Source organism: Poecilia reticulata, chromosome 4, assembly GCF_904066995.2.
Source record: "Poecilia reticulata chromosome 4, P_reticulata-male-v2, whole genome shotgun sequence".
Lineage (NCBI taxonomy): Eukaryota > Metazoa > Chordata > Actinopteri > Cyprinodontiformes > Poeciliidae > Poecilia > Poecilia reticulata.
The window spans coordinates 7,170,893-7,195,640 of record NC_088833.1 but is presented as its reverse complement, the minus strand read 5'-3'; the positions used below and the strand labels follow the sequence as shown (position 1 = coordinate 7,195,640).

General features: G+C 38.1%; 1 protein-coding gene across 2 annotated transcripts in view; it reads right to left on the bottom strand.

Annotated features, from left to right (window-relative positions):
* The window catches only part of tprb (translocated promoter region b, nuclear basket protein), a 27,959-nt gene extending 3,211 nt beyond the window's left edge, over window positions 1–24,748 (bottom strand). For both annotated transcript variants that reach the window (XM_008415159.3, XM_008415160.3), the window contains exons 1-44: window positions 24,563–24,748; window positions 24,133–24,237; window positions 23,979–24,052; window positions 22,387–22,483; window positions 22,182–22,285; window positions 21,936–22,100; window positions 21,733–21,825; window positions 21,492–21,572; window positions 21,325–21,412; window positions 20,630–20,770; window positions 20,444–20,544; window positions 19,936–20,133; window positions 19,385–19,492; window positions 19,070–19,296; window positions 18,817–18,980; window positions 18,513–18,652; window positions 17,519–17,667; window positions 17,260–17,422; window positions 16,722–16,856; window positions 16,501–16,641; window positions 16,247–16,415; window positions 14,586–14,752; window positions 13,594–13,746; window positions 13,363–13,479; window positions 11,959–12,162; window positions 11,672–11,859; window positions 11,365–11,512; window positions 11,139–11,276; window positions 10,439–10,570; window positions 10,011–10,141; window positions 9,665–9,875; window positions 8,922–9,068; window positions 8,601–8,799; window positions 7,768–7,961; window positions 7,482–7,555; window positions 6,681–6,871; window positions 5,813–6,109; window positions 4,880–5,034; window positions 4,348–4,422; window positions 4,032–4,214; window positions 3,781–3,948; window positions 2,168–2,261; window positions 693–847; window positions 558–611 (exon numbers count right to left, since the gene is read on the bottom strand). In XM_008415159.3, coding sequence (XP_008413381.2) covers window positions 558–611; window positions 693–847; window positions 2,168–2,261; window positions 3,781–3,948; window positions 4,032–4,214; window positions 4,348–4,422; window positions 4,880–5,034; window positions 5,813–6,109; window positions 6,681–6,871; window positions 7,482–7,555; window positions 7,768–7,961; window positions 8,601–8,799; window positions 8,922–9,068; window positions 9,665–9,875; window positions 10,011–10,141; window positions 10,439–10,570; window positions 11,139–11,276; window positions 11,365–11,512; window positions 11,672–11,859; window positions 11,959–12,162; window positions 13,363–13,479; window positions 13,594–13,746; window positions 14,586–14,752; window positions 16,247–16,415; window positions 16,501–16,641; window positions 16,722–16,856; window positions 17,260–17,422; window positions 17,519–17,667; window positions 18,513–18,652; window positions 18,817–18,980; window positions 19,070–19,296; window positions 19,385–19,492; window positions 19,936–20,133; window positions 20,444–20,544; window positions 20,630–20,770; window positions 21,325–21,412; window positions 21,492–21,572; window positions 21,733–21,825; window positions 21,936–22,100; window positions 22,182–22,285; window positions 22,387–22,483; window positions 23,979–24,052; window positions 24,133–24,237; window positions 24,563–24,713 — 6,369 coding nt within the window. In that variant the 5' untranslated portion in view covers window positions 24,714–24,748. The remainder of the gene's footprint in view (window positions 1–557; window positions 612–692; window positions 848–2,167; window positions 2,262–3,780; window positions 3,949–4,031; window positions 4,215–4,347; window positions 4,423–4,879; window positions 5,035–5,812; window positions 6,110–6,680; window positions 6,872–7,481; window positions 7,556–7,767; window positions 7,962–8,600; window positions 8,800–8,921; window positions 9,069–9,664; window positions 9,876–10,010; window positions 10,142–10,438; window positions 10,571–11,138; window positions 11,277–11,364; window positions 11,513–11,671; window positions 11,860–11,958; window positions 12,163–13,362; window positions 13,480–13,593; window positions 13,747–14,585; window positions 14,753–16,246; window positions 16,416–16,500; window positions 16,642–16,721; window positions 16,857–17,259; window positions 17,423–17,518; window positions 17,668–18,512; window positions 18,653–18,816; window positions 18,981–19,069; window positions 19,297–19,384; window positions 19,493–19,935; window positions 20,134–20,443; window positions 20,545–20,629; window positions 20,771–21,324; window positions 21,413–21,491; window positions 21,573–21,732; window positions 21,826–21,935; window positions 22,101–22,181; window positions 22,286–22,386; window positions 22,484–23,978; window positions 24,053–24,132; window positions 24,238–24,562) is intronic.

Here is a 24,748-nt window from a genome sequence, read left to right as displayed (position 1 = left end):
GAATCAATTAGTAAAATATTCATTAGTGGCAGCCTATTTGCCTCTAATGTAAATAATAGCAGGATAGCTAGAAAATATTTTGAATGGCACTAAAAATAAATTTAGAGACAAAAACTGGAAATAGGAGAACAAAGTTTATTTGGTGCTAAGCCTGTCACAAGAAGCAATTAATTAATTTCACGATAAATTAAAATGATCTTGATAATTTCTATTCTGACGATTAATATTTTTTGAAGGACAATTTGTTTATGGAGACTTCATAATCTACTTTATTTATGGTTTTGGTTGTGTGTTTTTATTTCCATTTAATTGAATTTTTTTTATTACGTTTTGTTTTGGATGTTTAAAATATCTCAGTTCTAACATTCAGAGTTCTTTACAAAATTACAGTTTATTGGTCTTTAAGAGGACAAACTTGCATTATTATACCATTATCAATATATTTAAAAATGGTCTTAAATAAAAAAATAACTACAGGGACAATTTATTGTCCAATAAAATGAGTTACTGTGACAGGCCAATTTGGTGCACGTCTAATAAAATAAAAAGTGACTTACCGCATTGCTGGCCATGCCAGGATTGAGTCGGCCCACTGACTGCCGACGGATTCGCTGTTGGAGACACAAAACCGGTTAGAGGAGAAACAAAAACACCCAACAGATCTTCTACAGAGACGCTCGCAGTGTACGCACCTGAGCAGATGGTCCCAGTTCTGAAGACTGAGCGGGATGGATGTTGAGTTGGGGCAGAAGCTGCTGCACAGGTCGCCGTGGCGACTGGGGCATTCTCGCTCCGGAGCTTGTGATTGGCTGTTCTGTTGACAAGGCCTCCATTGGGCTTCCCTCAACTGAAACATTTCATATGGAATTAAAACAAGCTGCTAACATTCAATGAAAGTATTAAACTGCTAATCATGGTAAACAAGGAAAAAAATAGAATATATGGTGCTGAAAGTAGCAAACTTAAAAGACAAAGTAGAAACAAAAATGGTACAGTAGACCTCCGGTGGATTTTTTGCACAGAATATATCTGAAACATATGTAAAATATTTAAAACATCAACTTGGAAAGTTGAAACAGTTTCCAAATTGCTTGCAAGCTCCTGAATTGGCGCTTACAAAGAAGCCAATCCAAGAGCGGCATTCGTTTCCTTGAAGTTGATTGGCTATAGAACAGAGATAAGGGAAACTGTAGATATCAGCCAAGAGGGTTTCCACTGTGCTTATTATTGCCCATAAAATTAGGCAGTTATGAGTGTTTTAAAACAGGGACTCGAGTATTTGTAGATTTTGTTTTTACAAATATGGATTATCTGTTATGTATCTATACTGAAAGATTTTTTAAAAATCCATAGCAGACCTAAAAACATTATTTTATTTTTTTTAAGACGTTTTCCAACTTAACTAGATTTTGTTTCTTGGAGTATTCTCAAATTAATTACTTCTTTATTTTACATAGTTATTAAATAATATAAAAATCTAATCAGATTTAGGGTTTCTGGGCATTTGTCTGAGACTTAATCCTCCAGTTTTTCATGCAATTTGTGGTTAATATTTTAAAATGCAAATACAAAAGTTCACTATGAGTGTCAGGCTTTAATTATAGACGCGTGTAATAAACACCAACTGGAGAGGTAGAATGGACAGATGAAAAGATGGAAGGCTGAAGGAACGTTCATAATTTGGGAAAAACATAAAAAGAGGGAATACATTTTCCACTAGACTATTTTCTCTTTCCGTACTAATCCAAAGGAGGAAAATTCTTAAATCATAAATACTTTAATAAAAATAATGAGTACATTTAGTCAGTGATAATGATTTTGAGCTTTCTGCTTCTACAGTTGACTGCCTTTAAGGTCAGATCTCATAAAAAAGCAGGACGTTTTGAAATTTTTTTTTCTTTTAACCAAAGCCAATACTTTGCACAAAAATATGAATATCTGACCGTTGTCAACATATAAGAGAAAATCCCCACATTAGTTTGAAAAATAACGACCGTCCTGTGTTGGAGAGGATTTACTTTGGCCAGCTTCACCTTTTCTCCCCAGCAGATGTTTTACGTCTTTTCCAGTCATCGCTAAGTGGCAGATAACTAATTAGAAGCCGCGGTGGAGAGTATGAATCAGATCTGCGCAGTTCATGTTTTCGACAGGGTTTCCTGGATCTTACAGCTTGGTGTCTGGGAATCGGCGGGCCTCTGGGTGGAGTCTGACGCCCCTAAGCTCTCCTCTGTCTCAGTGCCTGGGTCGGTGACATCAGCTCCCTGGGAAGAGCAGGAACGCAGGAAAATTATGAAAGAAAGCAAGGAAAAAGAAAAAATAAATATATAAAAATGATGGATATTAAATGTTGAATGAAGTGAAGGAAAGGGGAAAAACACAGGGGAGGAAGATGGGTGAATGTGAATGAAGTTGGCACATGATTGCTTAGCAGAAGACACAAATTACTGACTCACTGCATTGAACAAAGATGCCTTTCAGTAGGTGGAAAAAGCTTTAACCAGGAATCAAAATGACAAGTCTTTAATCCTCACAAGGATTATTCATTCTTAAAGGTGATGGATGTGTAAAAGTAAATAGAAATCTGTTTAAACAGACAAACTAAAAAATGCACCAAGAAATCCTGTGCTGATCAACTGAACTGATCGATCAAAACCTAAAAATCTAATACGCCTTAAAGAATCCCTTCAGTGAGGATGATGTTACTAGTAGAAGAGTCAACATCAGATGGATTTTATACATTTTAAGAATTCTTTAGGCCAGAAGAGAGCAATATAAAGCATTGCTTCAGATAACAGGAAGGTTGAACAAAGTTGTCATTTTGTGCTTTCTGACTATGAAGTATGCAGGATTTGGAGATGCTGACAGCTTTTTGGATATTTTTACTGTCAAATAGTTAAACCGTGTCTTTTATTTTTTATAATATTGCACAAAAGCTAGAAAAAATACTTTCAATGCTTATTGCTGAAAAGTTAATGGCTTGATGCAATCAACTGGATTTCTTTTAACTAATTTGAATACAAATTAAACTTGACAGAATAGATGTTATCAATTCTTTTTGTGCAGTGCCTTGAGACGACTTGTTGTAAACTGACACTTTATTATGTTATATAAATGAATTATTTTCATTTAATCGAGAAGTTTATCATTGTTAGAGACACACCTGTCTATTATATCAGAAACAAACTATGAAAAAAAAATACAATTCATTTTATTTTCCTTTGTTGAAGTAGAAAGGCCTCCCTGCCATCACCCTAATCTTCAGCTCCCTTCACATATTCTGTCACTTCAAAATATTTTTATCGCTTCTAATAAGAAGAAATTCACCGATAGTTACATGTGTGTAACTGAACTTGTCCTAAAAATACTGAATCCTTGTTCTTTATTTGTCATTTAGGAGACGCCGTCTCTTCTGAGCCTTTATTCAAAGTCTGCAGAAAAACTGAAGTAATTCTGGTGCAAAAACACGACTTTTTGTACGAAAGCCAATATTGGAAACAACAACGAAGCGGATTGGTGTGTCTCTGTTTTCAGAGGGGAGTTAAATGTCACTTTTGAGACGCTGACTCATCCGACTGAATATGTGCAACTAACAAAAGTGTAAAAGTTAATCATCTAGACAAAAGTGCAGAATTATGACAGAAAGGTCAAGTGAAAAACAGACACTGGAACAACACAGTATGAGCTGTAAAGGTTGAGTGTTGGAATGAAAAATAATATGTGGGAGGGCGATTAATGACGAATCATTTCATGAGAACGAGATTTATGTTCTGGTGTCCCAACCTCTGTCTCGTCTCCTTCATAAACTTCGTTGCCATTGCCGCTTCCTTCGTTGCTCTCCTCTCCTTCCTCCTCCATCCCCCCATCATCGTCATCCTCATCTTCTTCGTCTTCTTCCTCTTCCTCCTCCTCTTCTTCTTCCTCGTCTTCCTCCTCCTCCTCTGCATAGTCCTGTAGCATTACAAAGCAGCAATGAGAGGAATCGGGGACATTTCATAAAAAGAGACTTTAACAATGTTCAATCAGCACTTCACCTGCTCTTCTCCCTCTTCTTCTTCCTCCTCCTCCTCTTCGCTTTCAGAGTCCGTCAGTATGACGATGACTTCCTGCTGCAGCTGGTCAGGCGTTTCACTCTGACTTGGGGTGACCGCCGGCTCTGCTGGGACCGACTGAGAGGCTGAATCTTCCTCTGCTTCCTCGAGGTTTGAAAACTCTGTCTGCATGGTGAAATATATCAATGTAACATAAATATAGAAATATAACCTTAATGCATTTCTAAATGACAGTATTTGTAATAAATAAAAACATTAAAAAAACTTTTAAAACAAGTTAGAATCATCTGATACAAACCTGGCTTGCTTCTGCTCCATCCTCTGATGGCACCACGCCCTCGTTCTCTGCACTCTCGTCAGCCATCGCTTCCTCCTGAGATCACAACCAATACGCCATCGATTGCCATTAGGAATAGTAATTATTGACTAAATTGAAACAAACCAAGCAAATCATTTTAAGGTTCAGGATTTTCTGCTCAAATTAAATGCTTAAACAAACAAAGTTAGAAAAAAAATCTCTAACAAATATAAATAATTGGTGACTGTAACTGATCTAAAACAAGAAAAATTTAGTCTGATTTAACTTTAGAAAATGAGAAAAAAAACCCCATGTCTGTCTTTTTATTAGGCGACTGAAAATATCTGGTTTCAACTGTAAATAAAGTTCAGGATTTTAATCAAATGTTACAAAACTGTGCAGTTTGAACATGAATCACTTTCAGAACCTTGGACTCACCTCATTGAAATTCGGGCAAAGTCAAGGATTCCAAGCACCAATATAAATCTACCAGACAAACATGTTGTCAAATTGAAACCCTCTTCCTCCTCACCTCTGGTCCCACTCTCTGGATGATGCGCAGCTTTTTGGCCGCTGGAGCTCTGGGTTCCTCCTGGGTCGCCTCTACCTCAGTGAACGCAGCAGCGCTGCTCTCCTCTTCCTCTCGAGGTCTCTTGGACATGGCCGACGTCCCAGGTGTCGCTGAAACTGGAATAAAGGTCCAATTAATACGATGTGTACATAAACAGGATGCATACATTTAATGCAATACATTTGTAACCCGCAGAAATGAAAATTAATTCAAATTAATCTGAATGTGTGTGTATTTCTTCATTTTCCAGATTTGGGAAGTGTTTGTTTTTCCATTTATTTGTTTTATGAATGTAATATAATGTGGAATTAACTTTTTGGTCCATTTCAATGCAATTCATTGCAAAAATAATTAAAAATCATTTACACAATAAGGTAAGGCGAGGTAATTTTATTTTTATAACACATTTTCAGCCACAATACAGTTCTAAGTGCTTACAGCCACAAGCTTTATTATTTTGTTTTCTTTCTGTGATAGATAAAAAGAATTGACTGATTCTGAGTGACCAGCTGTAACTCTGGAATGCATTGGTCAAAACACAAAAACAAAATCCAGATTTTCCTGAAATTAAATCTCCATAAGAAAAAAAAAATTAATTTAATGAAACAATTCAATTTATAACTCAATTAGTCAGATTTCACAGCTTGTTTTATTTCACTCTGGACTCTGTTGATGCATTTTGCAAAGATAAATTAGGGGTGGCGAGTCCAGTAAATGCTGCAAAGTTTTAAGGTATTTTTAAGTTTTGAGATATGTGAAGCCAGAGTTTAGCTTTTATTCAAACAAATTAAACATTTATGTAATTCTAAAGGGTGCAAATACTTTTGTGGTGAACGGTAAACTGAAAGAAAAGTAATACCAGAAAGAAATTATTTTTTAGAACAAATGTCTCACCAGTCCCGAACACAGACGAGGAAGAGGAGGAGGATGTTGAAGGCCATTCCACCTGCGAACTGGGCGTGGGCTCGATCGTAACAGGCGACGGCTCCCGATTGTCCGGCTCTGGGTGGGAGACGCTCTGCTGCTGCGTCGGCTGAACGAACGCCGTGGCCTGAGTCTGCGTCTGCTGAACGGTCAGCATGGATCCCGCCAAGGTGGTCTGGACGTTGGGACTGGCGGAGCGAACGGAGCCGCTGGCGCTTCCGTACACGGTCACATGCTCCACCGGCGGCGCTTCGGTAGACTGCATGGCTGTTGGAGAGGTTCAGGTGGAGAAAATGATTTTTTAGAGCTAAAATAATTAATCGATTAATGAAATAATAATTATCTACTCATTAACTGGAGTGTGAAGACTCTAAAAACAGTCAATTTGCTGAAATAACAGCAAAAATAAGTCAAAACTGTAGTAAAAAAATTTATTTATTTTGAATTTAAAATGAAAAATTTTTTTTGTTGGTAAATATGTTTTACGCAGAACTCCTCCGATTGCATAGTGTTGGCTAAAAAACCCTCCCTTATATTAAGCACCTTTTGCTATACTCCTATTAGTAAAAAAGGAGCTTTATTTCAGTTACAAATAATCACTAAATAAATCCTGTTGTTGAATTTTATTCAATTATTTACTTATTCAGAAAATGTATTAAATTGTTTACTTGCATTTTTGTGTGCATTTCTACATTTGTATTAAAGAAGTTTAAGTGAAAAATTAGCAGAACATGCCAATTTTTTTTTTTACCCAACTAATCAGTAAATCATCAGAATAACTTAGCTGCAGCCCTTCGTTTTCTCTTTTTGAATCAAAGTTATTTGCAGACGGACCGACCTTCCTGCGTCTCCACCTGTGTGGTGGGCATGACTGTGGCGGTGGGTGTTGGCGGCGGCACGGGTGTTATCATCGGTCTGATGCTCGCCCGGGGTGTCGGTTTGTTGCCGGGGTTGACCGGTTGCTTGCTGGCTGTGGCAACCACAGGTGTCGGCTTAATGTTGGCGGTCGGCGGCTCAGAGGCGCTTGTGCTGAAGATGAAAAATAAAAATGATGGATTGCTTGAACATTTTACAGATGCATCAAGATGTCCAGATCAGGAAACTGCCTGCTATGAAGGTGTTCCATGAGTTACAGCATCAAAACCATCAAAATATTCAGTTTTTCTATTGAATCCTTTTGCTTTACAGAAAATTTCTAAAACAAATTTCTCTCTAAGTTTTCTGGCATGTAGCAAATGGAAATAATTTTGTTTAATGCTAACCGATCTAAAGTTTAGTCTGATTTAACTTCAAATAGTTTGAAAAAAATGTGTTTGTCTTTTTGTTAGGTGCATAAAAATATCTGGTTTCAAATGTAGTTTTTTCCTAACTTGGGTTTTTAACGCTCAATCAAGTGTTAGATTACACTTCATTATAAAACTGTGCAGTCTGACAATCAAACACTTAATACAGAAATTGAGCATTTTCCAGATATTGAAAACATCTAACTGTAATTGGAGCATTTTCAAGGATTTTAAGCACCCGCATGAACTGTAATTGTAGAAAAAAATTAATTTCCTAACCTTTACGAATGAAAGTAAACGTCTTCATTCTGTAGAATGACGTCAGCGGAAATTTGAGGATTAATTTTAACACTTACCTGCCCCTGTCTGCAGCTGGGGTCGTCTTCAGACTGATCTGCCTCTGTTCTGTCGTCCTTTGTTGCTCTTGAGTCTAAAGTGAGAAAAGAAACATTTGTTTAGAAAGCGCAAAAGACTGGGACAGAAATTTCACAAATCCAACAAACAAAGATGCATTTTTTACATACATCTGAAAAATACAGGTTAGGTTGCTATGCAAAGTATGGCTGTCGTGGTTTCTAATCTTTGAAGATTTCTGCTGTTTTCCAGTGTGTGTGCTATGGAGATGTGGTGGAGGTCGTTCACCTTGCTTGGCCCCGCCTCGGGGGGCTCGTCTCTCTGCTCCTGTCTCTCCTGCTGACCCCTCAGGTCTCTGAGCTCCCGCTCCTGTCGGCTGAGACGGCCCTCATAATTAGACCTGAGAGCGCTCACTCGCACCTCCAGCTCCTCACGCTGCTGCTTCAGCTCCTCGTTCTCGCGCTGCAGCTGCTCTTTGGTGGCTGGAAGCAAAGCATTTAAAGGCAATTAATATAGCAATACTGGAAACAAACATTTTATTTTGATTTGCACACTTTTCCCAGAGTAAAATTCAGGCATCTCTCCAGGTAAATTTTCAAACATCACATTTTGGAGATAAAAACAAATTTTTTTTTTTTAGATTTATTATTGTTACTAATAATATCTTGCGATACTATTCTACAGCAGGAACAAGGTAAACTAAAATACAACAAAGTTTTATGTTTTTAAATATTCCTCTCATACCTGACTGGTTCAAGAAAGTTACAAAAAAAATCTCTTTCTTGTATTTAGCAAATAAAAATAGTTTTGGTAATTCTAGCTGAACAAAAACAAGAAAAAATTGGTTTGATTTAACTTTAAACTGTGATAAAAAATCTGTATATGTCTTTTAATTATCTTTAGATATCTCATTTCAACTGTAAATTTAGGCTTTTAATCAAATGTTGGGTTGCACTTTATTAGAAAACTGCACAGTCTGAATATCAAGAACTTTCCAAATCCTGAAAACACCTAATTGAAATTCAAGGATTTCAAGCACCCGTCTGAACCTTGTTCATGATTTGGCAATTCTTAAGTTTTTGTTGGACGCAACATGTTGCAATATGAGAAAATCCTCTCACCGGTGACATGGCTAATCTTCTGTCTGGCAACCAGAAGCGCCTTTCGTGTTTTCTCGTCCTTTTCGGCCATCTGCTGTCTCAGACTTTCCTCCTGGGTCGTTTTCTCCTGCAGCTCCTGCCTCAGGCGGTTCAGCTCCGTCTGCAGCCTGGACGATTGTTCCTGGACGTTACGCAGCTCAGTCTCCCGCTCTGTGACCACCTGAAGGGTCACAAAACAATTTATTAATCTAGACATCAGAAATGCCTTAATCAAAGTCAAAATGAGTCTTAGAAGTTTCATGTGTTTGTTTTTTTTTATTCTCGACACTTGTGATGTTTAACCTTGTTGATGTTCTCCAGCTGTCCCTCCAGTTCTTTGGTTCTGGTCTCCGCCTGATTCAGGGAGTCTTTTACGCTCTGCAGCTCTTGAGCTGAAGCCTGATGTGCCTCGTCGACTTGGGATGGGCCTGCAGCGGCCTCAGCAACGAGCTTCAGGACGTAAAAAGAGATATCAGAGGAGATGGAGAGAGAAATCAGTTGTAGTGGCACAGTGAAGAGGACTGGCTATTTTTAGTATCAGTAAATAGTTTAATAATGAAGTTTACTTGTTTGTTCCGTTCATTCAGTTTGCAAAAGCAATAGAGTGAGCAATACGTTTTACAAAAACAAGTAAGGCTGATCAGAGTACTGCAAAGTTAGTATGTTCAATAACAAATGGAGAAAGGGTAAATCAGACTGGAAATGTTGGCCTTGTTCTGCAATTGAGTAACGGTTTACCAGCTACACTAATCGCTAATTTAAGATGCTGAAGGCAATTTAAAATGGCAACCCTGTAATCATTTTGTCTGTTTGAGGAATATTTGTGTTGGAGCAACTGCTCCCTCGCAGCAGGGCATCATATAATCTGTTCTCCTAATATAAATCATTCCTATCAGCTCAAGAAGGCAATAAAACCTTTTAATTATCTTGTTATAAAATAATTTGTCTAAGATTTTTATCAGTAGGTGATTTTTTTTTTGTTATTGATTCAATCAACTATGCATTTTCTCCTAAGTGTTTAAACCGAGGCAGAGAGAAACCCTTACCTTGTCATGTTGCACCTTTAGTTCATCATACTGCATCTTGTAGCGCCGTCCGATTTTCTTCACCTGGGTGATGGTTCGCACCTTTTCTTGGATTTCCTGGTTTTTAGTCTCCAGGTCCTTCCTCAAGACAGTTCTGTCGTCGTTTGCCTTACCCATGCCTTCACGCAGGTTCTGCATTTGTCCCTGGAGCGACGTTGTCATGTTATTTAACCTGTACAGCGACAAGGACAAGAAGATATTAGCTAGGTTGGAGAAAAATAAGTGACGGCATCCACAAAAGTCAACATTTTGGTAACTTGATTAAACAATGTTTCGTCACAAAAGAGAGAAAAAAAAAGTCTCTTACTTGTTCAACTCAGCTTTAAGTCGAGAGTTTTCCTCCGTGAGCTGCTGTATGCGTTTCAGATGTTGCTCTTTCTCGGTGTTGAGACGTTTGTACTCGTCAGGGTCCGAATCTTTTTGCTGACTCAGCAAATTCTGCAGGAAACACGATAAACGTAAAACTTTCCCAGACTTTTTTTTTATTTTTAGGACTTTTTTAAAAATATCAAAGTAGAAAATACATACAATTTACTGATTTATTATTATTATTGTCAGTGTTCTCTCTTTTTCTTTGCACATGCACACATGGTTAATAATACTCATTCTTAAAAACAATACTTTGTTTCTTTTTCTCTGTTTGCTCTGTGATGTTTCTTTTCTTTGTCATTAATGTCATGTACCACTCCATGTAATTTCCCATATTTTTCTTTAACCTCTCATGTCTAAACTGACCTGAGTTCGAGCCTTCCAGCGCTTTATGTCCTCCTCCAGGATCGCCTTCTCCGCCTGCAGCATGCCGTTTTTCTCACTCAGCTCAGAGTTGCTTTGCTGCAGAGGAAAGACGTCCGACTCCATCTTTTGCACCTGAAACGCGCAACATTCTTGAGTTGAGTGTGAAGAAACGTTCAAACAATGAATTTAGAGATAAATCTAACAGCTCAGTGTACACTGTTGCAGTTCCAGTTGATGTCTTCATCATGGGCATGAAAGTCATTATTTTATTTTTTATATTGGTGCATTTCAACTATTTTGTTCATATGCTGGCATGATGACATAGCTGAATTTTTTTTAAATAATTATTTGCGCAAGTTGGAGTTTATTTAAGATTTTACTTTAATTTGCACAAGATACAAATTATATATCCAGGCTAAAATGCACCCATAAACAGAGCAGAAACTGAAAATATTAATGGGAGTTTATATTTGAGCCCTTCTGTATATTTTTGACCATGTGATTATTAGTGAAAATTCAAACTTGGGCACATAGTTATATCATCTTGGTATAAAACCAGAGAAAATAGTTCATTTAAGGCTCAAAATTAAGATGAAATTTATGAAGCTTATATATGTGAGAACATAAATTCCTTACTGTAACTGAGCAACAGATGCACAAAGAGTTCAACCAGCTTTTTCCAATAAAATGAGGTGAACACCTTAGCTTGAGTTTGCTGCAGTTCCTGCTCCATTTTGGTTTTCTCCTCTCTCAGCATCTTGTTAGTCTCCACTAAGATATTCATGGTTTCAGTCTTCTTCATCAGCTCATCATGCTGGGCCAGAGTCTTTGCAGTCACCTGAGACAAGTCAGGGGGATTAGAAGCAGAACATGTGTTTGGAAACTTATTTTGATAATAAGTTAATAGTGTAAGTTTTGAAACACACCTGCATTCTCTCCCTTGCAGCAGTCAGACTGTCCTGCACCTCCCTAAGTTCTCGTTCCAAGTGTTCAACTCTCAGACGGTGACGTAAGCTCTCCCCTTGCGCCACCTCAAACCGAGATTCAGCCATCTCCTTTTCCCGACGAACAAAACTGCGTAGGAAAATTAGAATAAAATTGAAAAATAAACACCAAGAATGGGCGGGGCACCAAGAAACGCAGCACATATTAATCAGTACAGAAGAGAAAGACTTTCAGGGTTTTTCAGAAAAACTAGAGAAAACTTTGAAGGGGGAAAATTATCCGGCTTACCTTAGAATCTCAAGCAGCTGGTCTTGAGATTTTCCCTCTTCACTCAAAGAAACGTTCAGCGAGCTCTCATTGGCGGCACGCTGAATATTGGCGGCCATCTTGGTGCTCATGGTTTGGACCTGCTCATGCAGGAGGGTGTTCTGCCTCTGCAGCTCCTCATAGCGACTTTCCATCTTAGATGTTTCCTCCTATAAGATATCGTGGCCACAGTAAATCAATCAAGAACAAAAACAATTAATAATTTCTTAATTTAAATTTTTTTTGGCAGTAGCTTGTTTTGACCAAACCTTGAGGATCTTTTCCTGCACCTCCCAGGAGACTCTGGCCTCCAGCAGCTCAGCGCCAACTCGCTGGACTTTCTCCTCCAGCTGGTTTCTGAGCTCGGTGGCCTGCAGGGCCTGAGCCTTGGCGGCTTGCAGGGCCTCCACGTCAGCTGCGTGCAGCATCATCTCCCGCTCGTATTTATCTTGAGCTTCAGCGGCCAGCTTAGCCTTGGAGGAGGGAGAAAAAGATTTCATTTGTTGTTCTTGTGCAGGACTCCCAACAAGCTCCATCAGCACCAATCTAGCTGGTGTTTTGACAAAATAACAACTTTGGCTTATTACTGTGAGAATGGAACTGATAACAAAAGTTTTCTGAGGTGGTTTTAGTCTCTGAACCGGGTTTTTGGTTCAGGGGCGCAGATGTTTCTTTGTGAGAAGAATGAGAAAAAGACGCCTTGAGATGAGGGAGTTGGATGGGAGGCGGCAGTGTGTGTTACTAAAAAGATGATTAGAGATGATTTGAGTTTCACTTCTTACTCTTCTGCTTCTCTCTCTAGTTTGATGTCTGAGAATAAATGATTTGCCTTTTACTCTGTCTAAATAAAACATCAAAAGACAAATGAGCATTTTTCTCTGATTGAATCAGTGTTTCACTATTACTACCAATTACATTTACTACACTGGTTGTTTTCAATTAGTCTATGTCTTAAATGCATAAACTATAAACACGGGTATGTGTCAATAAAAGGCAAATATCACTAAAAACTTAAATAATTAAGGGAATTCAACTTAAAAAGTGAAACGCATATTAAACAGTAACTTATTGTAAACACCTTTCTGTGTTTTATTCTGTGTCATGATCACTAAATGAAAAGTTAGATATAAGAGTGTAAATAGCAAACAGTATGGAACAAACAAGGCAGGTTTTAAACCAGAAGTCAAAAGAGTCTGGATCATTCTGTGGTTTTTATCACACTTACATTTTTGTGTGGATTTTAGGAAAAATGCTACAGCCACTATGCACATTATAAAAACTGATAGATTAGGTGAAATATTAGGAGTATAAACTTCATAATTCTTAAGGAAAATGGGTTAAATGATGCAAAGAGCAAAATGAATAACTTTCTCCTCCTGCTAAGAAGAAAATTTTGAATTTTATTTTGTTCCACTAATTTTCTGTACACTACTACAATCAGTTATGAAGACTATTGTAGCTCTTCACCACTTTGTCGTTTACATGGTTTCTTTTTTATTGCCTTATAATGAATAAACACCTAGGTATATTAATTGACATAAGTATTAATGCTAGAATAAAAAAAACAAACAAATTTTTAAATGTTTTAATTTATTACCTTGCCCCTGCATGTTGCAATATCCTCACAGATGCTTGAAGACAAACTAAACTGCCGTTTGTTGGGTTATTCTTACCTGCTCCTCTCTGTCCTGTAGAGCCTGCTGCTTCTGGGCTTCAGCTACAGCCAGCTGCTGCAGCACGGCCTGGTGATCTGTCTGCGCACCGCCCAGGCTGCTCTTCAGGTCATTAATCTAACACACAAACCAGTAGATATGTCACAAAAAGTGTGAGATAAAGTAGAAGCCCATCATGCTAATTTATGATCTCCAGCTGTTTCCATAGTTTGATGATGGTGGATTTCATACCTGCTCCTCCAGAGATGCCAGGTCTTTTCTCTTGCTCTCCTCCAAGTCCTGCTTTTCCTTCTCTGCTTCCTGGAGTTTCTCTTCCAGCGTCCGGTGTCGCTCCTGAGCTTCCTTCAAACAAGCCTCCACTGACAGGCGAGCCTGCTCCGTTACCTGGGGAGTGGGCAAGAAGTCAACACAACCGTCAGAAGAAATGAAGATAAAAATCAAGAGGAGGACTTCTGTTTTCCAAGCAACATCAGGAACCAAACTTTTTTTTGACCATTTAAATTAATACTTCTTTAGTATATTGGGAGTAATTTATGGGAACGTTGCAAAAACAAAATCTTACCAAGTATTTTTGGTCTAGTTTCTAGAAAAACATCTTGAAATAAGACAAAACTAACTTACAAGTAACTTTTCAGCAACATGTAGAAAATTGTTTTAAGTCAATAAATCCTTAATAATGATAAAAAAGATTATTTCACTTGTATGTAAAAAAAATAAAGTTTTGTTCCACTGGCAGATAATTTCACTCATAGCTCACACTTCTTCATTAATATTAAGGAACCATTGATTTATATCTCACTGAAAAGTTACTTGTAAGTTAGTTTTGTCTTTTTTCCAGCGTACTAAGATATTTGCAATAGAAGCTAAAACAGAAATACTTTGTGAGATTTTGTGTTTTTGCTGTGAATGACAAAAAGAAATGTTGCCAGCCCTAATTTGATATGGTCTGTTTAGACACTACGATTTGTTTCCAAAATATTACTGCCATTCATAAAATCTTGTTTTTAAACAATTTATAGTATTGTGAGGCGGCTCTTTGTGCGTGCTTTCATGGCTAAGTGTTTTTCCATCACTGTTTTGGCATAAAAATAAAGTGATTAAATGTATAAAACCAAAAGGAATTTCTCTATAACTGGCTTTACAGCACTGAGGATGGTAAAACATGTAAGCAGTTTATGATGTGACAGTCCTGTAAACTGGTGGTGTCTACACGGCGTCCTGACCTGCTTCTCTGTCTCCAGGGACTCCTCCAAGCTTTGAGCCATGGCTCTGTACTGCTCCATGCTGGAGGTGGCGGCCCTCAGGCTCTCTGCCAGTTCCTCTGCCTGGGTTTCAGCCAGCTGCAGGCGGCCCTGGAGCTCCTCCCTCTCTTGATCTGAACCCTGCAGGCCTGCAACAAGACAGAACAGCTTGGGGAGCATGCATTTTTCCCTACAGGAAAAACCAAATCATTTCAAGTCTCAAGTAAAAAAAAAAAAAGTGTGGCTGAAACCATCAAATAACCTAAAACTGGGGCATCTACAACTGGGTCAAACCACCACAATACAGACAACCGTTAAAAAGAAAACGGTGTAATTGTGTTTTATTAACATTCTTTGCACGCACATTTAAATAATCTGAAAGTGAGCCAATTAACTGCTTCATTTAAGCAGACTTTATAACATCCAGTGAAGACATGTTTATGTTTAAATACACTTTAAACAATAAACTATACAGTTCTTCTGCATAGTTCTAGTAAAAGTATTTATGCCAAGAAAATACACAAACATCAACCGTGCATATAAAAAAAATAACTGGGAAAAAGAAGCGTAAATGGAAATGACATCAGAAGAATGGCAACACGTTTGCATAAGTCAGAGCAGAACAACAAACTGTGGGGAGAGTTTGGGTGGAAAAATCTCACTAGATAAAGAGAAAGTAAACCAGGGTTTCCATATTTGCTTCTGTATTATTTCTGTGGAAATGTAGAAGCAAATAATGCACATATATTCTGAGTGTCAAAAATTAGACTTGATATGGAGACATGTGAATGCTACAATTTAAAGAATCTGTGGGTAGGCCTGTCACCATAAACCATAAATCAATTAATCGCATTAAAAATTAAAAGAAACTCAATTTTAATTTACTTGATTTATCGTTTTTCTCTTTTCTCCCAAAACCGATCTTCAGTCTCTGAACTGTCCCTTTTTTTGAAAGACAATTTTGTTTACAGAGACTTCATAATTTATTTGTTGTTTTTTAATTAATGTCTTCCAATTCCCTACTTAAAGTTTATTGATGTTTCAGAATGTGTTCTTACTTTATTATGACATTATTATTATATTACTTGAAAATGGTCTCAAAACAACAATATTATCGTTTATCACAAGTTCTGGGACAATTTATTGTCCAGCAAAATCTGTTATCGTGACAGAGGCACAAATTGTGGGTACCCAGTAACAAAAGATTTTCAGACAATTCATTTTGTAAATATAAAAATGAACTTTTGAAGGAAGATGTGTACTTCTTTAATATTCTATTAATTGCTTATAAACAAAAGCCACAACAAGGAGCTGGTCCCAGTTAACTGCTCCCTCAATACAACGACTGAATATTGTTAAGGAAACACCTGGTCTTCATTCTTTATGACATCCAAGAAGAGACATAATGAAATCCAACATAATTATCAAAAGACGCTTCTAGATTCCAGACCCTTGCAACTGAGATGTTTTGTTTCCTTTTTATCATTTTCTTCTGTCTAAATATATGTTTACTTTATGTTCCTGATGCTGTGAGGCGGGGCTGCAATATGCTGTGAAATGTCTGTGGTATATCCTTACATGTTGGTGTCCAGTGAAAATGTTAATAAAAATCTAAGTAGAAAAATAAAAGTATTTATGCTAACCTCTGAAGACGGGTGTGGGTGGAGAGCCCAGGGTGTGGCGTGCCTCGGGGCGGCCTTGCTGCATCCTCAGGGTGTTGAGCTCCAACTCAGCCGCATTCAGCAGCTCTTTGGTTTTCTGATGTAAGGCCACTTGCGTCTCCAGCTGCCTCTTGGCGTCCATTAGTTGAATCTGCAGATTAAAAAATAAAGTTTTCTTTGTGTATGTACACATGACATCAATTGATTTCAGAAAATAACTCCGACATGGTGTTTACTTCTTGGTTTCTGCTGCACAGATGGCGCTGTTCCACTTCCTGCTCCAGCTTCTTCTGAAGCTGGGAGATCTGCAGCTCCTGCTTTTCGATCTGGCCGTTGAGACGCTGACGTGCGTCGGCCTCAGACCGCTCCAGAGTGGCCTGAAGTACAAAATGACAGACATTTCCAGCTTCTGCTACCTAATCCTTACTACAGTAGGTAAAGGTAAGTCTTCAGTTACCTGTATGGTCTGGAGATTGGTCAGCAGCAGGTTCTGGTTCTGCTGTTGGCTCACAAACGTCTCTTTCTCCTGGTTCAGCCTAGACTCCACCAGCTTCAGCATGTCTCTCTCCTTGCGCAGCTTCTCAGCCTGACCCTGAGTGATGAGATGAGATAAATTATGAGGTAGCTCGATTCACCTCAGAAAAAGGGGCCCTCAAAAGACTTCAGAAGCGCATAATTGTGACGTGTGAAGAGAATGATATGCTATTTTCAACATGCTTCACAAATAAAAGACTAAAAACTGAGAAATGCACAAATGTTCCTTACTCTGATATTGCTAAATAAAATACAGTGTGCTCAATAGATTTAGAAGTCAACTAATTAGTGAATAGAAACCGCGGCTGTAATGATTATTTTAGTAATCGATTATTCTATCGTTTATTCTGACAGTTGATTAACTGGAGAAAAAACATCAACACATTCTGCAGATGTTTCATTTAACCACTAAACGCTTCTTAGGTTCTTTCCAGTGCACAGTAGGAAACAAGCTAGCGAACCTCAGTCAAGGTAAGTTTCTCCTTTGCAGCTTTCAGATCTTCATTTAGCGTGTGGACACTCTGCTCAAGTTTTTGTGTGGCGGCGGCCGTCTTCTGTTCTTTCTCTCTAAGTGAGGCGATCTCTTTCCTGTAGCCCTCAACGTTATCCTGCAGCATCTCATACCTGCAGAGGCAGAAGTCAGGGGAGTAACATTTCTGCACAATCTAATTTATTTTCTAAGCAGTTTACAAGAACTAGATCTGGTTCACTGAACTTTACCTCTTTGATGCAAACTCTAGCTGAGTTGATGTTTTGGCATTTTGAGAGCGGAGGTCAGAGAGCTGCTCCTGCAGCTTCTCATTCTGCTCGTTCATCGCCTTATCGCTGTCCAGCCGCTCCTTCTTATAAGCAGAGAACACTTCCTGCAACTGAACATAAAACCAGACAAATGTATTTACTTTCATATATATTTATCTTCTGTTTGAGGAGGGATAAAGTAACTACAAAACAGTAAAACTTAATTCATACCATGTCAAGTTTTTCCATGTCAAAATATGAGTTTTTAAAGAAAATCTGTTTGCAGCAGTTCTGTGGTGTTGAATTGTCATTATTTACAAAATCATGCAAAGTTGGCATTTTTAATGGACTTTTAATGCAACTTTTAGAGCAACTTTGGATTAAAAGTGTCATTATTTACCGAATGACACTTCATGACAACTGTTATAAACATTCATCAAGACTTCTTTATGCTCATGACAGGTGTTATGTCATGTTTATGACAGTGTCATGTCAGTCTTATGCACACCCCTTCAAATAAAGTGTTACCATATATGCTTTAGCAGTGATAATTATTTTTTCCTCTGCAACTTGGTAAAGAAAGACTTAAGATATTTTTTACAACACTTTGATTCCTTGCAAACACAAGAAATGGTTTGCAGAGAACTCTTCTCTGTAGAGTGAACAACGCCATCTGGTGGCCATCCTAAACCTACTGATCATTTACAAAAATACAGGTCAAAATACTGTATTTCTGACCGATTATTATTTTGATTAAAATAATAATCACATTATTTTAGTCATGTGATTGTTTTTCCACACATGACTAAAATAAAAACTCTTCCAGTTAAAAATTTTTTATGTTTTCTTGTATGATTTTATAGGATTCTGTACATTCAGGAATGAAACATTTAGCTTCTTGAGTTTTAGCTGCAAGTCTAAAATGCACAAAATTCAAATGCAAACACTTGCAAATTGTGCATAAGTTGTTGGTCACCTGCCGCAGCGCTGCCTTGGCCTCCAGCGCCTCGACAGACTCGGCCATGGTCACGAGTGCAGTGGGAGCTCCAGTGGTGGGAGTGGTTGTTGGTGAACGTCGGGGGGTCGATGTCAGAGAAAACTCCTCCGGCGGTGTTCCTACACATGTCAATAACATGAGTGAAGCCATATCAGTAAAAGGTTTATTGGACAAAAAAAGTAGACTGAAATGCTGGAAATCAAAATTACATTTAAATTGGAAGTTTCCAACATAGGACCTTCATTCAAATAGATGCAAAGGCGGATTGTGATCATTGCCTCACCTTGTTGAGGGAAAGCGACTCCCGTTGCCTGAGCCAGCAGCACACGGTACAGGTCCCTCTGCCTCACGATAGACTCTGTCATCTTAATCTGCTGGCTGCGCTGTTCCTTCAGCGACTCCAACTCTGCCTGGGCTTTCTCCAAACTCTGCTCCAGCTCCGCACGCCTAGAAGAGCACACCATCAGATTTAGAATCAGATTTGTAGGGATTTTATTCCTCCATCTGGGAAGATATTAAAGATGTAACAGACGCACTTATTGCCAGTGCTCTCCTGCTCTTCTTTCTCCTGGGCGTCACTCAGATCCCTGAGGGCCACGAGAAGTCGCTGGTTTTGCTTCTGGAGCTCCTCCACGCTGCGGAAGGTCACCAGGTGTTGGCTGATGACCTCTGATGTGCTGCTGATGTCGGCTGAGCTCACTTCCTCCTCCTGAAGCACGTGGTTTCCACGGGCCTCTTCCAGCTCAATGAGCAGCACTCGAACCTGGCAGGATGAATAAAGGATTTTAGATCCATTTAATCTCCAAGGACAATTAAAAATGCATAAAGGTGGATGAGGAGCTTGAACCCACCTGTTGAGCCATGTCAGCCACCTGGAGTTCATATCTCTGGTTGTCTCTTTCCAGGAGAGTGGATCGCTTATTGGCTTCGTCAGCCTCGTTCTGCAGACGGTGAACTTCCTGTAAAATAAAGCATAAAACTTTCAGGACCCGGCAGAAGCAAGACCGATGCTTGAACCTTTTTGCACTTTGTCGCATAACAGCAACAAACTTCAACTAATTTCACTGGGATTTTATGTGATGCACCAACACAAAGCAGTGACTGATTGTGTAGAGGAAAGAAAATGATTAATGCTTCTACTATTGTTTATGTTAATAATCTATTATTCTGATATCCAGATAAAAAATGGGGTTTGAACTTTGGCCCTTTTTCATCCATAGTAATGCATAACTTTTTGTTGGTCTACCACATAAAATCTCTCCATAGTACACTAACGTTTGTAGTTCTAATGTGAAAAACTGAACATGTCATTTACATAAAAGTATCAACTTAATATTTTTTTAGTCTAATGTTAAGGAAAATATAAACCCATACAGACCTGCACCTCGTTAACGTCACGTACCTTAACGGCTTGCTCCAGCTTGGCTGACAGACTGGCCACCGACTTCTGCATGCGCTCGTGTTCGTCCCTCTGCCGCTTCAGGATGGGGGCCTTGGCTTCGACTTCCTGCACAATGTCATCCAGATATTTGTTGACGCGCTTGTTCTCCAGCCGCTCCAGCTGCAGCTGCTCCTGGCTCTCCAGATACGCCGTGTACAACTGCAAACACACGACTCGTTTGGTCAAGCATGTTGACGAAGAAATTGCTTGGCAACATTCTAAACATAAAAAATGTTTGCATTATATTGAAAATTACAAACAGTTCCAGACTACATTAGAATTAAAAGTCTGAATTTTATGTTCTGTAAAATAGAACACGGTGAAGCGTTTATAAATGTAAATGTTTTCCATTCTTATTTTTCTTTGTTCCCATTTGCAATGAGGGAAAATGATGGAGCAAATTTTATGTTCTCAGACTTCGTGGAAATGGTCTGAATGACGGCTGCAACCAGGAAGCTGATTTGCTTACTTCAGTCAGCTTCATGCCAGGTTTTATTTTGGACACAGCAGCAGCTGTTGGAGACATTGTTGTGATCTGGTCCTCTGCCACCATGCTCGCACCAGCAGGTCCTGATCAGAAAAAAGGTTTTTAAAGAGAAGTGCTACTGAAATGCATTTTAAAATATGAACATGAAGTAAGTTTAGCACAACTGACCTCTGAGTTTAGAAGTTGACAACAGGTCATTGGCGTTGTCCAGCTCTTTCTCAAGGCTCTGGATCTTCTCCTTTAACTCGTTAACAGTTTTGTCCGCTGCGCCGTTCATCTCCTGCAGCTTTTCCTCAAGAACTTTGTTAGCTAAAGAGGACAATATTTTGTTTTTAATATTTGATACTGGCAGCTACAAGTTTCCATGCATTTATTAAGGGAATGCTAATCATTCATTTTGAATTCTAAATTATTAATTTCAACTTTTCTTTCAATTTAAACAGGAAATTTAGATCTGGGATATTACTTTGGAGACGGTTCCGAACAAATTTAGACTCAAAGGTTCACATCTTAAGTAATGAAAGAAAATAATGATATTAAACTGATATCAAGATTGGTTTTAGGATCAATAAATCAGACTAAAATAACATGAAAAATGTGGTCTCCAAAAATCCACAAGTATAGCAATTCTGATCATTTACTGACTGTGCTTAAAAGCTGATTCTGTTTGACAAAAAAAATCAGTCCATCTAAATTAACTAAATACTCTTTAAAGAAGAGTAATCAAATATTCAGCCAAAAACTGAACCAGAAATATGAACAAAAGTATGGATGAACAAAAATCCACAATAAAAAAAGAAATCAAAGCTGTGTATAAAATTTGATAATTCAGCAAAGTTTGTACTGAAACTCTCAGCTTTCACCTTCTCCAGCATCTTTCAACAGTTTGTGTAGTTCCTCCACCGCCCGACTCAGCTCTTCACTTTTTGCTTCAGAATCTGCTGCTGCACCCTGTCAGAACAAGAGTCAAATGTTATTCTAAAAAAACGCTGCGACTGAGCACAAAGTTTACTCTTAGGCTTCTCCACACCTTGTATAAGTTGGAAAGTTTAATGTTGGCATTCAGCTCGTTTCGAAACTTCTCCTCTGTGATGGCCTGCTGCTCCTTTGCCTGAAAAAAAAAAGAAAAGAAAAAAAGAATGAACAAGCATCCAAAAAGCACACACATACAAAAAAACTAAAATAAAACAAAACAAGTAATGCATTCCATGCATTTAGTGACAATAAACTAAAACTGGGAGCTTTAATTTAGGCAATTTTTAAATACACACTTCTTTTAGTTTGTTGATCATCTCTTCACTTTGCTTTTGAAGGTGTTCATTTGAGGTTTTCAAACTGGTCACTTGATCCTGTAGTTTGGTTAACTGTAAATCAAAAATAACATTGTTAAACTGGATAAAAGATTAGAAATTTAAATCACAACACAAACTGAATCACAGCAGAATGACATAAAATTAAATAAAAAGATTCTCACCTCATCTTCCTTGTTCTCCAGTTTGCATTTCAGCTCCAAGATTTCATTCCCCCTTTCCCTGGACAGGGTGAGCAGTCCCTCCGTCTTTGCCTTCAGTTCGTCTTTAAGCCAAGACATCTGGCCATGCAGCAGCTCCTTCTCTTGTTCCATACGCTTCTCCTTATACTGGAGAGACAGACAGCTCTGATCAAAGGCTTGCTTTTAAGGGTAATATTCAATGAACACAAAGAACGCTTCAGAACTCACTTTAATGTTTACTTCTGCAGCTTCAAGTTCATCCAGCTTCATCTGCAGAGCCAACTTACTAGTGTTGACTTCCATTAACTTATCATTCAGCTGCCTCAAGTCATCTGACAAAGCAAAAAAACTTGATATGTCCAATAAACTTTTTACATGCCAATAAAGAATATAAAAAATGTATGATAATGCTGTTAGATTATCTTATTCCTACCATTTAAATTCTCAACTTCCAGAGATCTCCTCTCCAGTGTCCTCACAAGTTCTCGCTTTTCTCCTTCCAATTCCTCTTTGGCTTTCGAAAGCAAAGTCTGAAGAGAAACAATGGAGGTGTTAAATGTGATGGCGCTAGAGTTTAGGGAATATGTATTTATTCCATCTGAGAGTGTGGTGACAAATCTGCAGCTGTTTTGGTCTGTACACACATTCAGTGGGAGCACGTTAAATTGAATCCTAGTCATGTGGTTGACTTTATTAAATCAAGACTGAGTCTAGCATCAAAGTACGGATGCCACAATGTTTGCTTTCAACCATTTCAATTGTTTGTGTATGAGAGAGGATGAATAAGACACCCTCTCCTTCATTTAAAAGGAATTAGAATAAAAAATTGTTGTCTACTATTGCACACATTGTAAACATAGTTTAATAAATGTTTCTCTTTAAGGCACTTTTGTTTAAAAAAAAGATTAATAGGCAAAAGTGTCAGTTTTTATACATTTTAAGCAAATTCTCTCCAAGCAATGTGCCTAATTTGAAAAAAAAAAAAAAAAAAAAAAAAAAAAACTAAACTAAGAGTTCAATCTCAGAGACTACACATCTCATTTAGCATTTTAAATGCTAAAGTTCATGATAAAATAACATGGCTGCAGAAACTGGGTCTGCAAAGTGCTGGAGTTGGAAATAGTCTTTGCAAAGTTGCAAAGACTATTTCAATAAGTTTCTTGAGTAGATGACACCAAAGTAGAAATGCTTGGCTATAATCCACAGCACCATATTTGGGATAAAACAAACAGTTTCATGACCATTTATTGAGCCTGGTAATTGAGATGTGATGATGTCTATATTTCCTTACACGGACTCCCTGTAGGTCAGAGAATAGACTTTAAAATATTATTGTTACTTTATAAATCACTGAAAGGCTCAGCACCACAATACAATAAAGATCTATAGTGGATGAACCTTCCAGTTCACTCAGGCCTTCTGGTTCTAGTTTCTGCATCCCCAGAATCAGAACCAAACATTGAGAAGCAGCATTCAGTTGTTATGCTCCTCTAATCTTGAACAAACTTTCAGAAAAACTGCTGATTAATAACTGGAACATTATAAACCTGGTAGTGCTTTCCCTTACCTTATTTTGCCACTGCAATACAAGGTATTTGCTTGTTTTATTTTCATGTTAATCATGTAAACGCACGTTGAATTGCATTGTTGCGCTATAAAAATACAATTGCCCTGCAGTCATTGAATGACCGCATTTGAAAACAAAAGCATATTAAAGTCAAACAGGAGGCAATCTGTTTGAAAGATGATGGTTATCGGAGTTTGGGCCATGTTTTAGAATGATAGGTGGGCCAAAGGTCCTAAATAATGTAACACACCACAATAAATTAATTTATAAGGTGCGCTTATTCAAACATAACTTTTCCATTTCACTTAAAGATGTAAATTTGATTGTTTAGCAAATAATGAAAATGATCAATCTATTTATACGTGTGTTTTCGATTTCAATGGATACTTCAAAAATGTTTAAAGACTAGTTTATTTAATCATGACCGTAGTTATCTTTGCTCGTTGGTGTCGCCTTACCTGCTCTGTTGACAACTTCTCCTGCGCAGACTCATTTTCCTTGTTCTTCTCACAAACACTTTTCAGTTCTTCATCTGCATTAAAGGTTTAACAGTAAGTTGATTTATAAGACTCGAAAAGGCTAAAATCAGATCAGAAAACTGGAGTGTTTTACCAAGCTTCGTGAAATCCTCTTTGACTTTAAGATGTTCTTGAGCTTGAGACAAAAGCTCAGCCTGACACCGCTGAAGTTGATCAACCTTTTCGAAAAACTGTTGCTCTGTACAAGAAACGTAACCAACACTATAAGCATAAATCTACTTACTGAGAAGCACTTTGTCTTATCTAGCTCAAATCTAACAATTAGCTTCAAGGAATGCCTGGTGTTAGCTTTAGTTAGCTTCCAACGGGGGTTTTACGAATCGTTAAGCAGCTTTAAAAGAGTACGTTTATTGCAATAACCCACTAGCATTATTAGAGGCAAATAAATCGGAAGTAAAACAATTACTATTTAAATTAAACAAACTTTTCGCCATTAACACTCATCCCCCTGTACTAAGCACGTTTAGCACCAACAGTTAGCCAAAAAAGCACCAATAACTCACCGCTGTCAACCCGAAACTGTTCATGCAGTGCTTTTAAAGAATCTATTTCATACTGCCGGTCTAATAAAAGTTTCTCAAGTTTGCTTTGAAGAGTTGTCGGTAGTTTAGATAGCTCGGACGAATCCAGATCCTGCAACAGCAGTGCCGCCATTTTCGCCACAACAGCTAAACGCGCAAGCGCGATGG